This window comes from Cyanistes caeruleus, chromosome 3, assembly GCF_971803275.1.
Source record: "Cyanistes caeruleus chromosome 3, bCyaCae1.hap1.1, whole genome shotgun sequence".
NCBI classification, from domain to species: Eukaryota; Metazoa; Chordata; class Aves; order Passeriformes; family Paridae; genus Cyanistes; species Cyanistes caeruleus.
Genome location: NC_141703.1, coordinates 102698328 through 102710766, shown reverse-complemented (window position 1 = coordinate 102710766; position 12439 = coordinate 102698328). Strand labels below are relative to the sequence as shown.

The 12439-nt window shown below is 57.6% G+C and overlaps 1 protein-coding gene across 25 annotated transcripts in view; it reads left to right on the top strand.

The window, feature by feature from the left end:
* The window catches only part of ARAP1 (ArfGAP with RhoGAP domain, ankyrin repeat and PH domain 1), a 35837-nt gene extending 25854 nt beyond the window's left edge, over positions 1-9983 (top strand). For 18 of the 25 annotated variants that reach the window (XM_086883445.1, XM_086883432.1, XM_086883440.1 and 15 more), the window contains 19 exons: positions 1-136; positions 640-742; positions 830-1025; positions 1351-1396; positions 1607-1770; positions 2072-2284; positions 3329-3434; positions 3651-3798; positions 3997-4080; positions 4239-4307; positions 4465-4582; positions 5418-5531; positions 5931-6073; positions 6826-6908; positions 7363-7413; positions 7796-7859; positions 8050-8205; positions 9124-9161; positions 9344-9983. In XM_086883445.1, coding sequence (XP_086739571.1) covers positions 1-136; positions 640-742; positions 830-1025; positions 1351-1396; positions 1607-1770; positions 2072-2284; positions 3329-3434; positions 3651-3798; positions 3997-4080; positions 4239-4307; positions 4465-4582; positions 5418-5531; positions 5931-6073; positions 6826-6908; positions 7363-7413; positions 7796-7859; positions 8050-8205; positions 9124-9141 — 2012 coding nt within the window. In that variant the 3' untranslated portion in view covers positions 9142-9161; positions 9344-9983. Of the gene's footprint in view, positions 137-639; positions 743-829; positions 1026-1350; positions 1397-1606; positions 1771-2071; positions 2285-3328; positions 3435-3650; positions 3799-3996; positions 4081-4238; positions 4308-4464; positions 4583-5417; positions 5532-5930; positions 6074-6825; positions 6909-7362; positions 7414-7795; positions 7860-8049; positions 8354-9123; positions 9162-9343 lie in introns of all 25 variants that reach the window. The other 7 variants (XM_086883450.1, XM_086883447.1, XM_086883448.1 and 4 more) reach the window with 2 other exon arrangements.
* Positions 9984-12439: the final 2456 nt, after the last annotated feature.

Genomic DNA, 12439 nt, shown 5'->3' with positions numbered 1-12439 from the left:
AGTTCAGCCGGCGGTGGTGCACGCTGCAGGATGGTGTGCTCAGCTACTATGAGAACAACCGTAACACTGTGCCCAATGGTGAGATCAGGGTGGAGGAGATTGTCTGCCTGGTGAACAACCCACTCCATGCCCATGGGTAAGGCTGCACTCCCCTGGAGCACTCCCACAGCCCCTCTGTTCTTGCAGGGCCTGGCACAGCTGCAGTGGCCCCCATGAGGGGTGCGATGAGGGGACTGTAGTCCCCAACCCCACCATTGGCCCCTGAACCTATGGCTTTGCAAGGATTCTGTGTAAATAATTTACAGTCCCTTTGGAGCATCTTCCTAATATTTTTGTAACACCTTTGTGACCTTTTTGCAGCTGCTTTGTAATCCCTCTGGAACCCTTTGTCCAACTCCTTTGTAACCATTTTGTGGCCCCTGTGCAGTCCCTGTGTCCCCTGTTGGAATGTGTCTGGTAGCACAGGGATGCTGGAGTGCCCGGGGCCGTGGTGAGGGGATTCCACATTAGATCAGCCATTGTCGGAGACATCAGCAGCCATGCAGCAGGATGCTCCCATCCCTGGAACACCCCTATTGTCCACCCAGCTCTATCTCACCCCTGTGGGCACCCAGGCTCCCCTTTTCCTCCCTTCTGAAGGATCGAGAGCACGTTTGAGGTGTACACTGAGGCAGATCGACTCTACCTCTTCGGGCTGGAGAGCCCCGACTCTGCTCGAGAATGGCTCAAGTCTATTGCCAAGGTGGGATGCAGAGGCCTGGGGTGGCCCTGGGTGCTGGTGGCAGCTGGACACAGTGGTACTGATGGATCCCTCTCCTCCCTGGCTCAGTCCTTTGTCCACCCCTGTGCCGAGGGGCTGCTGGCACTAGACTTTGAGCGGCTTGGCCGACTGCATTACAAAGGGGGTCTCACCCTGGAGCATGCCCAGGAGGGCTGGTTTGCCCTGGTCGGCTCCACACTCCATGTCTGCTCTGAGGATGGCTGTCGGCAGGAGCCTCTCCAGCTGCGCAAGCTGCAGGAGCTCTGTGAGTACCCCTGCCCTGCTGGCAGAACCCCCTGGCTGGGAAGGGAGGTTGTGTCCCCCAAATCCTGCCCTGGGCTGCACCTAGCTTTTGGTGGGAGTCTGGTGGGGATCACTCCTGTGGAGTTCAGTGTCCCTTGAATGAGAGGGAATGCAGCTGCTCTTTATCCTCTCCATCTTCTTCCCCTTCCATCCTGTTCCCCATTCCTGCTTGTCCCATTTGGACTGGAGCTGGACCTGTTGTCAGAGTCTCCCATAGCATGTAGGTCTAGGGGAGCTGTGGCACCCCATGATCCCATGGGTGATGGGCTTCCTGCCTTCCTTTCCAGCCATCCAGGGGGACCATGAGGTTCTGGTGCTGGTGGAGAGGCGGAGGTAAGAGGATGGGGGAGATGGGCCCCCCCCCCCCTCCAATACCACTCCTTGTTCTGGGGTGTCTTTACCTTCCCTGCCATGACTCTAGACCCCCAAAACTGAGTTGGGATCACCTGCAGGCTCCCAGGGCCAGCCTTCCTGGGGGTTGCAGAGATGCAGTGGGGTCTGGGGAAACACCTAGCCCCCAGCTGAGCCCAGGCATGCTGGCAGGACACTGTACATCCAAGGGGAACGGAAGCTAGATTTCCTGGGCTGGGTCCACGCCATCCAGAAGGCTGCGGGCAGCTCGGGAGACACCTTGTCGGAGCAGCAGCTGACGGAGTCGGACGTCCCACTGCTGGTGGACCGCTGCATTGACTACATCACCCAGTGCGGTATGGGTCCAGTCCCAGGGTGCTGGCAGGAACCAGTGTGGCATTCAGTTCACCCCACTGGTGTGGTGTTGTGGGCTGAGAGCCCCACATGCTTGTGGTACATGTTTCCCTCCTTCCCTGAATGTCTGCTCCAGCTCTGTGCGAGGGCTTCATCCCCAGCAGGGCTTTGGCTCCTGTCACAGGAACACCTGCAGGATGGGATGCTGTGTGGCACCTGACAGTGTTTGATGGGGAGCTGGTGGGCCACCAGTGGGGTCTGTCTCCTGCAGAGGGGGTCTCATCCCCACTGGCTCCATCACAGGGCTGACTTCTGAGGGAATCTACCGAAAGAGCGGGCAGAACTCCAAGACCACCAGCCTTCTGGAGGCGCTGCAGCGGGATGCACGCCGCGTCCGCCTGAAAGAGGGCGAGCACCAGGTGGACGATGTGGCCAACACCCTCAAACGCTTCTTCCGTGACCTTGGGGACGGGCTCTTCACTCGGCGGTGGGCCCCAGACTGGCTGTGGGCAACGGGTGAGCCCTGGGGGCTGCTTGGGGGTCGTAGGAGGAGGAACTTGGGCTACCCAGTTCTGTGCAGCCTATTTGTCCTCTTCATGGGTTGCAGAAACATGTCTGAGCTCCACATGTTCCCCTGTGCTGGGGTCTCAAGTGGTGGGTGGGGTGGGGAGTGTGTTCATGTTGCGCCTGTGCAGACTCATGCTCTGGCAAGGGTGGGGCTGAGCCAGGGGAGATAGCCAGACCCCCCTTCCCTCCTGGATCTGCTCACTGGACACTGGGGATAGATGCACCCAGCAGAAAAACTGATGTAGGCTATGGCCCCACGGAGCTGGGATGCTCTGGCTTCAGAGAGCTGGGATGCTCCAGCCTTGTGATGCTTCAGCTCTGTGGAGCTTGGGTACTCTGGTCCCAGGATGCTGGGGTACTCTGGTCCCATGATGCTGGGATACTCTGGTCCCAGGATGCTGGGGTACTCTGGTCCCATGATGCTGGGGTACTCTGGTCCCATGATGCTGGGATGCTGCAGTCCTTTTAGGCTGAGATACTCTGTTCCTATGAATCTGGGGTGATCCAGCCCTGCAGAGCTGGGATGCTCTGGCCCCATGGAGCTGGGGTGCCCTGGCCTCACAGGTCTGGGATGATTCAGCTCCATAAAGCAGGTGTGCTGTTGCCCCGTGGACCTGGGATTCTCCAGCCCTAGGATGCTCTGGCACCTTGGAATTGGAAGGTTCCAGCCCCATGGCACTGAGATGGTCCTTCCCCATTCAGCTAGAGTGCTACAGCCCCATGGAACTGGGACACTCTGGCTGCATGGAACTGGAGTGCTTTGGCTCCATGATGCTAGGTTATTCTGATCCCATGATTCTAGGATGCTTCAGCTCCCAGAATGCTCTGGCTCTGCAGACCTGGGATGTTCTCTGGCCTCATGGATTTGGGATGCTCCATCCCCAAGCTGGGACAGGAGAGGGGAAGTGGAGTCTGTAGGGAGGATGGTGTGGCCCTGAGCCTTAATCTCTGCTTAATCTGTGCTCTTTCATATTCATTCTTTCCCTCTGGCAGCACTGGAGGATGAGGAGGCAAAGGTTGGCGAGTACCGGCAGCTCCTGGCTGCCCTCCCACCAGTGAACCGGGCCACGTTGAAGGCACTCATCAATCACCTCTTCCGGTATGGCATCGACCCGTCGGGCATCAGCCTCTCCACTGTGGAGTCCTTGGTGGCTCTGGGGTGTGGGAGAGCCCTCATCCTTTGGTTCATGTCCCCAGCAAGGAAAGGAGAGGGCTTTGGGGTCAAGCTGTGCCTGATGCCAAGTGTTGTGTCCTGTGCTGGGGTTGAGGCTGCGGGGAGGCTCTGGGGCAGGAGTCTTGACAGAGTTCCCCACAGGATCCAGTGCTTCTCTGGGGAGAACCAGATGACCACACACAACCTGGCCATTGTCTTTGGGCCCACGCTCTTCCAGACGGATGGGAAGGACTACAAGGCAGGACGTGTGGTGGAGGACCTCATCAGTCACTATGTGGAGATCTTTAATGTAGGTTCACCCCTGGGTCCACTGTGTAGGCATTCACAGGGAATGGAGAGGTGGAAGGAGGAGGAAGTCAGGTCTACTCTGTCTGTAAACATCTTTGGAGACAGTGGGAGAGAGGACCATGTATTTTCAAACCTTGGAAACCCAAAGCTTGGAGCCAGGATGGTCTGGTCAGCCCTGGTGGCTTCTCTTCCCTGGTAGGTCAATGACCAAGAGATGAAGAAGCAGCAGGATGAAATCACAGCCATCATGAAGATGCGGGAGGCATCATCCAGTGGAACACAGGTGGGTCCTGGACATGGGGATGTCTTCTCCTGGGGCCCTCAGTGTCTAATGTGGCATCTCCTGGACATGCCCTGGGCAAGGATGTCCACACTGATGGGGGTGGATTTCACCCACACATGTGAAGCTGCAGGTTAAAGCACTTTACTGTTGCCCTCCAGCAAGCTGGGGACTTCATCTGCACTGTCTACCTGGAGGAGAAGAAGACAGAGACAGAGCAGCATGTCAAGGTGAGCTGTAGGGCAGAGGGTGAAGAGGGGACAGTGGTGCCTTCTTTGTATGTCCAAGTCTCTGTGGTGGCATGGGGACTCACGCTGAGCTGGTACCTCTGTGGTGTGAGGATGGAAGGGCCCTGGGACTGATGGAGACTTGCCCCCTCCCTCTCAGATCCCAGCTACAATGACAGCTGAGGAACTCACCTTTGAGATCCTGGACCGGCGGAAAATTGTCATGAAGGAGAAGGACTACTGGAGCTGCTTCGAAGTGAATGAGAGGGAAGAGGCAGGTTAGTGCAGGGGCATAAGGGTGGTGATGAGGGGGAGGAAGATGCAGTGGAGGTGGGGAGTGATGTTAGAGGTGGAGATGGGGATAAAGTTAGAGATGAGAATGAAGTGGGGATGAGGATGGAAAGGATGATGGACATGGTGATGCAGATGGAGTAAGGATGGGCATGGGGATAGAGATGCAGATGGAGATGGGAATGGATATAGCGGTGGGTATGAAAAATTTCCCCTTGTGATTGCACCATGGAGCAAACTGGGATGTGCTTCAGGTGCTGAGGGGAGGACAGTTGCTTACCTCATCCAGCTTGCACAAGTTACTGCAGATGGGTGGGAATTTGGGCCAGGATGTCTATCTGTATCCTTAGGAGTTCAAGTGCCTTTTGAGCTTTATGGGGAGAGGTGTCCAGGTTCTCCAGCCACCAAAGTGAGCAGCCCTACATTGCTCTAGGCAGCAGCAAGGGAGAGATCAACAGAAGCAGGATGAGACCCTGGTCCTGCCTGCTAGTGCCTTGAGCTCCTGCTGCCAGTGGGTGGGGGCCAGTCTTTTCTAGGTAACAAGTGACAGCACAAGATGAAATGGCCTCAAGTTATGCCAGGGGAGGTTTAGGCTGGATATCTGAGGAAATTCCTTCAACCAAAGAGTTGTCCAGCCCTGGCACAGGCTGCCCAGGGCTCCAGTGTCCCTGGAGTAATTGATAAGATCTGTAGATGTGGCACTTGGGGACATAGTTTAGTGACAAGACCATGCCAGACCCTCAGGACACAAGTGTGACACTCTCTGGATGGGAGCTGACCCTGGGTACACTTCCTGAGACCTGCCTGTCCCCTGACTGACAGAGCGGCCCTTGCATTACTCGGAGAAAGTTCTGCCCATCCTGCACTGCCTGGGGACAGAGAGTTACCTGGTGGTGAAGAAGCAGATGTCCATGGAGAACATGCTCATCTACCTTGGTGAGAGGCAGGGGCCATGGTCTGGGCAGGGAGAGAACAGATGGGATGGGATGGGATGGGATGGGATGGGATGGGATGGGATGGGGATTGGACACAAATGGGGATGCAGAGTGGAGGGGAGGAGATGGGAATGGGGAAGAGGATGGTATGGGATCCATGCAAGTAGACACCAGCTCAGTGACTCGGAGCTCCCTGATACCTTGTCAGGTCAAATGCTGTGCCCAAAGCAGTAGGGAAGCTGCTCCTGCCTACCCTGTCTGGCCTGGGAGTTGAGGGGCAGTGCCAGGGCTCTGCAGCAGCTGGAGGACTGCTGTTATAGGGGATGAGGGTCTGGCTGTGCCCTCCTTGGGGGGCGTGACACCCCAGGGGGGCCAGAGCTGCTTAGGCATGTGCCTCCAGCCAGCAGAGTGGGTGACTGCAAGCACGGCATGATGAAATTCCGGGAGGAGAGGAACTTGTTGGGGCTTGGACTGAGCACTGGCTTCCATGATCGCTACTTCATCCTCAGCCACTCCTGGCTGCGCCTCTACAAGGAAGTGCGGGTGAGCCCTGCCTTCCCCTTCCCCTTCTTCACACATGTGACAATCACTGGAACTGTCCCTCTGCTACCATCTCTCCCCATCTGGCCCTTCTGGCTTGAGGGTCCCGCTGTCCTTCACTCCAGGCAGCCAGAGCTGGGTCTGGGGAAGGGAGCAGAGAGGATGGGGATGGGCTGAGCTGCTTCCCCATCCCACGGGCATTGGATTGGGCTCTTGTAAGTCAACACTGCTTGCATGTGAACATGGATGGAGGGTCCCCAGGGTCCCCAGTGTGGCACCTGCTTCTGGATCATGGCAAGGCATAGCCAGCACTGGAAGGGTCCTCATGCTGTGCCATGATGGCAGTGGGATGTTTAGGAATGTGCTCTGGGCAGAGTGGGTACAGATCCAGCGCTGCCATGGCTGTGGCTGTGATGCTGAGGAGGCGTATGAGGTAGGATCCCATGGGGAATGTCTGGTGCCTGGCTTTTGAGACCCTGTCACAACGTGCCAGTGCTGGTCCCAGCTCTGAAGGCAGCCAGCACTGTCTAGGGGGTGCAGGCCCCTGTGTCCCTTTCCTGCTACCTGTGGCCCTTGCCGTGGGTGAAAGACATGCTCTGCTTCATGCTGGGCTTCACCCTCCTCCCTATCACCACATCATTACAGCTTTTCCTCCCTGCTGGGGGACAGACCCTATCCCAGCAACGGTGGGGACTGTGCTGGATGGGGACAGGTCTGGCAGCCACCAGCCCAGTGCCGGTTCCCTGTTCCCCCAGAGTCACAAGCCAGAGAAGGAGTGGCCTGTCCGAAACCTGAAGGTCTACCTGGGTGTTAAAAAGAAGCTTCGACCCCCGACATGGTGAGCAGCACAGGGGTGGCCTGTGGGGCCGAAGGATGAGGATAGGAGTGGAGATGGGGACAAGGGGAAAAGGCAGAGACAGTTTTGGCTGCTGGACCCGTCCCCTGCTGGCCAGGCCTCCTGCCACCAGGTGTCAGAGCAGTCCTGTAGGACGCTGCTGCAGCCCTGTCCAACCAGCAGGGACTGGGCTGTCCCCGGCACTGTCCCCAGCCCTGCATTCAGTGCTTTCTGCTGAGCCCTGTTCCTGGCACTGTCCCCGGGGGTGTTTGTGGGGCTGTGGGGATTTGCAGAACTGGGGGACGGTTTGTGGGGCTGGAGGGGGCAGTTGCAGGGACAGCGAGGGGTTTGCAGGAATGGGGGTTGGCAGGGATGAGAGGGGTTTGCTGGGGTACTTGGCCAGCAGAAGAGGGCAGCATGGGCTGTTTGGATTAATGATTTCACTCCCCTCTTCCAGCTGGGGCTTTACAGTATTCTACGAAAACGAGAAGCACGAGAAACAGCAATGGTGAGGGAAGGCGACATGGGGTACTAAACTTATCCCTGGGACAGACAGACACGTGGCAGCTCTCTGGAGCCTTTGCCATGGCAGGGGGAAATGGGGAATCATAGGAATCATGAAATTATTTGGATGGGAAGTGACCTTGACGATCATCCAGTTGCACCCTCCTGACATTGGCAGGGACATTATATGTGTGGAGACAGCCTGTCTGAGCACTCATGGCCCCATAGAGTTCCCCCCGGGGCCTGTGGCTGTCCCCTTCAGTCCCCTGGGGTCTCATGCAGAGCAGCAGCTGAGGTCTCTGGAGCAGGCAGGTGTCCCTGGAGTGGGCAGAGGGGACACCCTACCTGCCTCCACCTCCTCCTCTGGCTGCTGACACTTCCCACAGGTACCTGTGCTGTGACACCCAGGCCGATCTGCGGGAGTGGTTTGCCACCTTCCTCCAGGTTCAGGTAGGGAGTGGGACAGATGATCACTCCCTGTAAAAGTGGGGCATCCCATGGGGGACAGTCCCAGTGGAATGCTTGGCCAGCAGAAACTCTTTGGGGTATCCAAGCATCCCTAAACACTAGCACCCCAGAGCAAAAGAGAGGTCCTGGGCTGGATAAATCTCCAATCTCTCTCTGTCCCCTCTGTCTGCAGAATGGGGGTTCCCTGTGGCCCTTGGAGCATCCCAAGATGCGGGTGGCACAGCCACAGCAGGATGCCAGGTTGGGTAACATCTCCCTCATCCCGCTGCGGGGCAATGAGAGCGAGATGAGGAACAGTGTGGCTGCTTTTGCTACTGACCCCCTAACTGTGAGTGATCCAGGGCACTGGATGGCCCTTCATGCGGGGTTGCATCCCTCCTGCATCACATGATGGGGGGGTCCTGGTCTCAAACCTGGGTGGGGGATATCCTGGCTCCCATTCCTGGTCCCATTACTTATGTACTGCATCATCTCCAGTAATGTATTGGGGCGGGGGGGGCTAGCTGGTCCTTTGGGGGAATGGTGGGGTCTCCTGGGTCCAGGGGGTCCCAAACCATGTGATGCAAAAAGAGGGGATGCTGCCATGCTTCTGATTTTTCCTCTAACAGGGGTGGGTTTTCTGTCCTGGTCACAGATCAGCTCCCCTTCCTGCTGTCTTGTCTGTCTGCAACAGCTGTCCTGCCCGGTGGCTGTCACCCATCGAGTGTCATTCAACCATGCGGGTGCTGGTGCTGAACTCTTGCCCAGCCACGGGGGCTGGTGGTGGGACAGAGATGATCCCACCACCTCCAAGCCAATCACTTGGGCCCTCGTTGCTGTTATAAACCAGGGGACAGGGCTGTGCCAGGGGGATCCTCCAATGGCACCCAGTGGGTGCTCAGGGATTCGCCAGGGCAGAGAGCAGCATCTTTGCTGCCCTGGAACCCCTGCACAGGCTCAGGTTTATAATGGAGGGCAACGGGGAAGCCTCCAGGGGCTTCGCTGTGGGCTGTGCTTCACAGTGTGCTTGTGGTGGTGTGGTCTGGTACAGGGGACCAGCACATCAGGGCTCCCAGGGGACAGTGGGTGAGTGTCCCCTGTCACGGGGATGGGGTGCCGGGACTGCAGTGACCCTGGGGCAACTATGGTTTCTCTTGCTGGGGGTTGTCCCTGAGTCCCTCTGAGTACTGTGCTGCCATTGAAGTCCAGACAGAGGAGGAGGAGGAGGCTGAGGATGAAAGGTGATCTGTCTGCCCTTTGTCCCCAGCTTCTGCGGAACGTCTGAGCTGGAAAACTGACATGCCAGTGAGTTTCCCTCCTGCCTGCACCCTCTGTCCTGATCTGGTGACAGCAGGAGCCAAATGGCTCTGTCTGTCCTATTGCCATCCTGGCTTGGGAACATGGCACATGTCCCCAAAGGTGGAAAGGGGTTGAAAGTGCCTACTCTGTCTCCTTCACTGACTCTTTGCTCTCCACTTGTGCCACAGGTTCATCTCCAAGCGGGGCAGCCCGCGGGGTTCTGCGCCAGCCCGGCACCTGCCAGGAGTCCTGTTCCTCCAGAGCCTCCCCTGGGCCCTCTCACCTTCCACTGTGGGGACCACAGGCAGCCAGGAGGGGAGATGGCAGCGAGGCCACCCCCCTGCCCCAGTAGAGCTGGGCTTGGGAGCCATTGCCAGACAGCCCACAGGATGTCAGCCCCCCGACTCAGTGTCCCAGCTGCCTTTGGCCACCGCTTCTTTTCCCAGCTCCAGGAGGAGAAGCAGAGCCTGGCTGGGAGCTGCAGTCAAGGGCTTTTACGTTTCTTCTTCCATCCCCTATTTTTAAGTCTTTCTCTAAAACTGTAAGGCAGGTGGGAGCTGCCCTTCCTGTGGGATGCAGGACTAGCCCATCCCATGGGATGCATGCCTGGCCCCAGGCACCAAGCATCATCATACTCGTGTCACTCCTGGGGGGAAAGGTCCCCTCTATGCCAGGTAGGACAGGGTGACAAGAGCCTCAATATTCACCCAACACTGGGAAGGGCGTGCCCCATGTCTTTGTCCTCCGTCCATCAGGATGGAGATGGTAGGAGCAGCCCCTGGGTCCCACTGCTGCCTCTTGATGATATTAAAGGTCTTAAGAAACTAAGTGGGAGTGTTCATGTCTCTGCCAGCCACACAGGGCAGGGAACACCAGGAGCTGGCAACCTGGAAGTGCAGAGGGACGGTCCAGGATGCACCTGCTGAGCGTTGCCAGAGAATGGGTGCCATGGAGAAGGCAGTGAGCTGCCCTTTTGGGGACAGAGCAGTGGCACAACAGTCCTACAATCCTCTGCCAGGATTGCTGAGCCTTGCCAGTGCAGTCAGGTTGCTGTGCCAGTGCCAGAGTTGGAGTCTGTGCTGGACTGCCACTGTAGGTCACCAGGACCGGGTGGGAGCTATCAAGAAATGTGTGTAGGTGTGTTTCAGGGCCTGGGCCCCTGCAGTGAGGCACAATGAGCATTTCAAAGCCAGAGGTTGGGAGCTGTTTCTTTGGATCATGGCAGCAATAGAAACTCCTCCCCACAGCCCATGGCTGATGCTGTGTGCTGCTGCTGCCTGCCAGTGCTTGTGACCTTGAAACTTGCCATGGAAACCCTTTGAGCTTCATCTCACAGCCATTGAGGTGGGAAACATCCTTGGAGCTCAGCCTGAGTTGCAGAAGGTAGCTGGGACTCTGCTTTCCCTGGTTTTCAGGGATGTGGGGATACTAATCCCCACAGATGTGGGGTGCAGGGGTGATGGGAGGCAGGGATGCTGGTCCCCAGGAATGGAGGGATACAGGGGGCTGGGTGTAACTGCAGGGCTGGGAGCATCACTCCCTGCTGAGTTGTCTGTGGCAGCCCTGGGTGGGGGTGTCCCACCGCCCCCTCCTCGTGCTGAGCCGCCACAGGGGCTGTCGGTGAGTCATGCGTGGGAGCAGGAGGGCTGTCAATCACCTGCAGGCGCTACCAGGGTGCAGGATGGTGGCAACGGTGCTGGCAGTGTCACCTGCAGCGCTGGAAGGGGTGGAGGAGCCGCCAAGAGGGAGACAGAAGGGGGAGGCGCCTCTGTCCCCTCCTCCCCATGAAAACAGCACCCTGCAAGCCTCAGCTATACTGGTGTGTGGCTCAGGCCCCTCATTGTTATGACAGAGTGAGGATGCAGGTGTTGGGGAGGGGGAGAGCCTTCAGCATCCCTGGTTTCATGACCTCTCTCCCCTTCTGCTGTGTCAGGCTGCCTCAAGGGGCTTTCAGTGCCCAGGACTGTGTGGGCCAGGAGCAGATGCCTGGCACCAAACCCCAGGAGTCTGCCAAGAAATGCCATTAGTGCTCAGCTTTGTTAGATACCTGATCCATCCATCCATCCATCCATCCATCCATCCATCCATCCATCCATCCCTCCCTTTCTCCCTCTCTCCCCTTCCCCACCACCATTCCCTCAATCCACCCCCTCCTTCAGCACTGTCTGTCTCTCTGGCCATGCAACTGGCCCTCTTACCCTCCTTCCGCCTCTTTCACCACTGGGACATCCAACCCCTTCATCTTGCCCTGCTCCAGGAGCCAAACAAACTCTTTGCAGCTCCTGATCAGCCAAGCTTCCAGCCAGTGCTGGGTCTGTCCTCCCTGCACCCCTCAACAGATTAGGGCCAGACTGTGGGTGCAGCAGGGGGTACTGGGGACCCTTCTGGATCCCATTAACATGAGATTTGGAGTTCCCTTCATCTCTAACCATGTTCTTTGGGGAGGGGATCAATAGGGAGCTGAAGGTGGCCCACTTGAGGGAATCTGGGAGTGGGCAGGAGGGATGCAGTGGTGGTGCTGGGAACCCCTGTATCCCATAAGCATGAGGTTTGGGGTTCCCCTCACCTGCATTCTGTTTTCTGGGGAAAGCGATGGGCACTGAGCTCCTGACTGGCCATCTAGGGTAGCCAGGACACTCTGCAGCACCACTGCTACACTGAGCTGGTACAACATTGCCCTGTAGAGAGATGGATCCATCCAGGAGCCTGTCACTCCAGAGCAGGATGGATCGGGCCTCTCTCCAGCTCTCACTATTCATAGTGCTGCGGAGGCGAACGCCATGTGACACCCCACATCGGCAAGTGATTAATTGCAGAGACATTTACAAACAACTTAATAAACTGACATTGGTGGGGGTTGGGCATGTGAGAGTGTCTTCTGGCTTCTCCACAGCCACAGGCTGGGACTCAGCTGGGACCTGGCTGAGACCTACAGCTTCTTCCTGGAGTGCTGGAGTCCTTGGCACTGTCCCTGTCCTTGCCCATGGTCTGGTGGTGGTGGGAGCATTGGTGACCTTGTGTGCCAGACACATAGATTAGCTGAATGCCAGGCTTGAGTCATGGTCAGGGTGTCATCAAGGACAGTGCTGCCTGCCCTGAGTGCTGCCATTCCTGGGAATTGTGAGGACATTCACTCTCCTTATCCTGGGTACCCTGAGGAGGAGCCAGGAGGTGGCTGGACAGCCCGGCATGATGCCAGAATCACCCCGTGGTACCAGTATGGATCGTCTCCAGGGGTTCTGCCCTGCATCCTGCATGCACAGCAGCTCAGCCCATCACTCTGC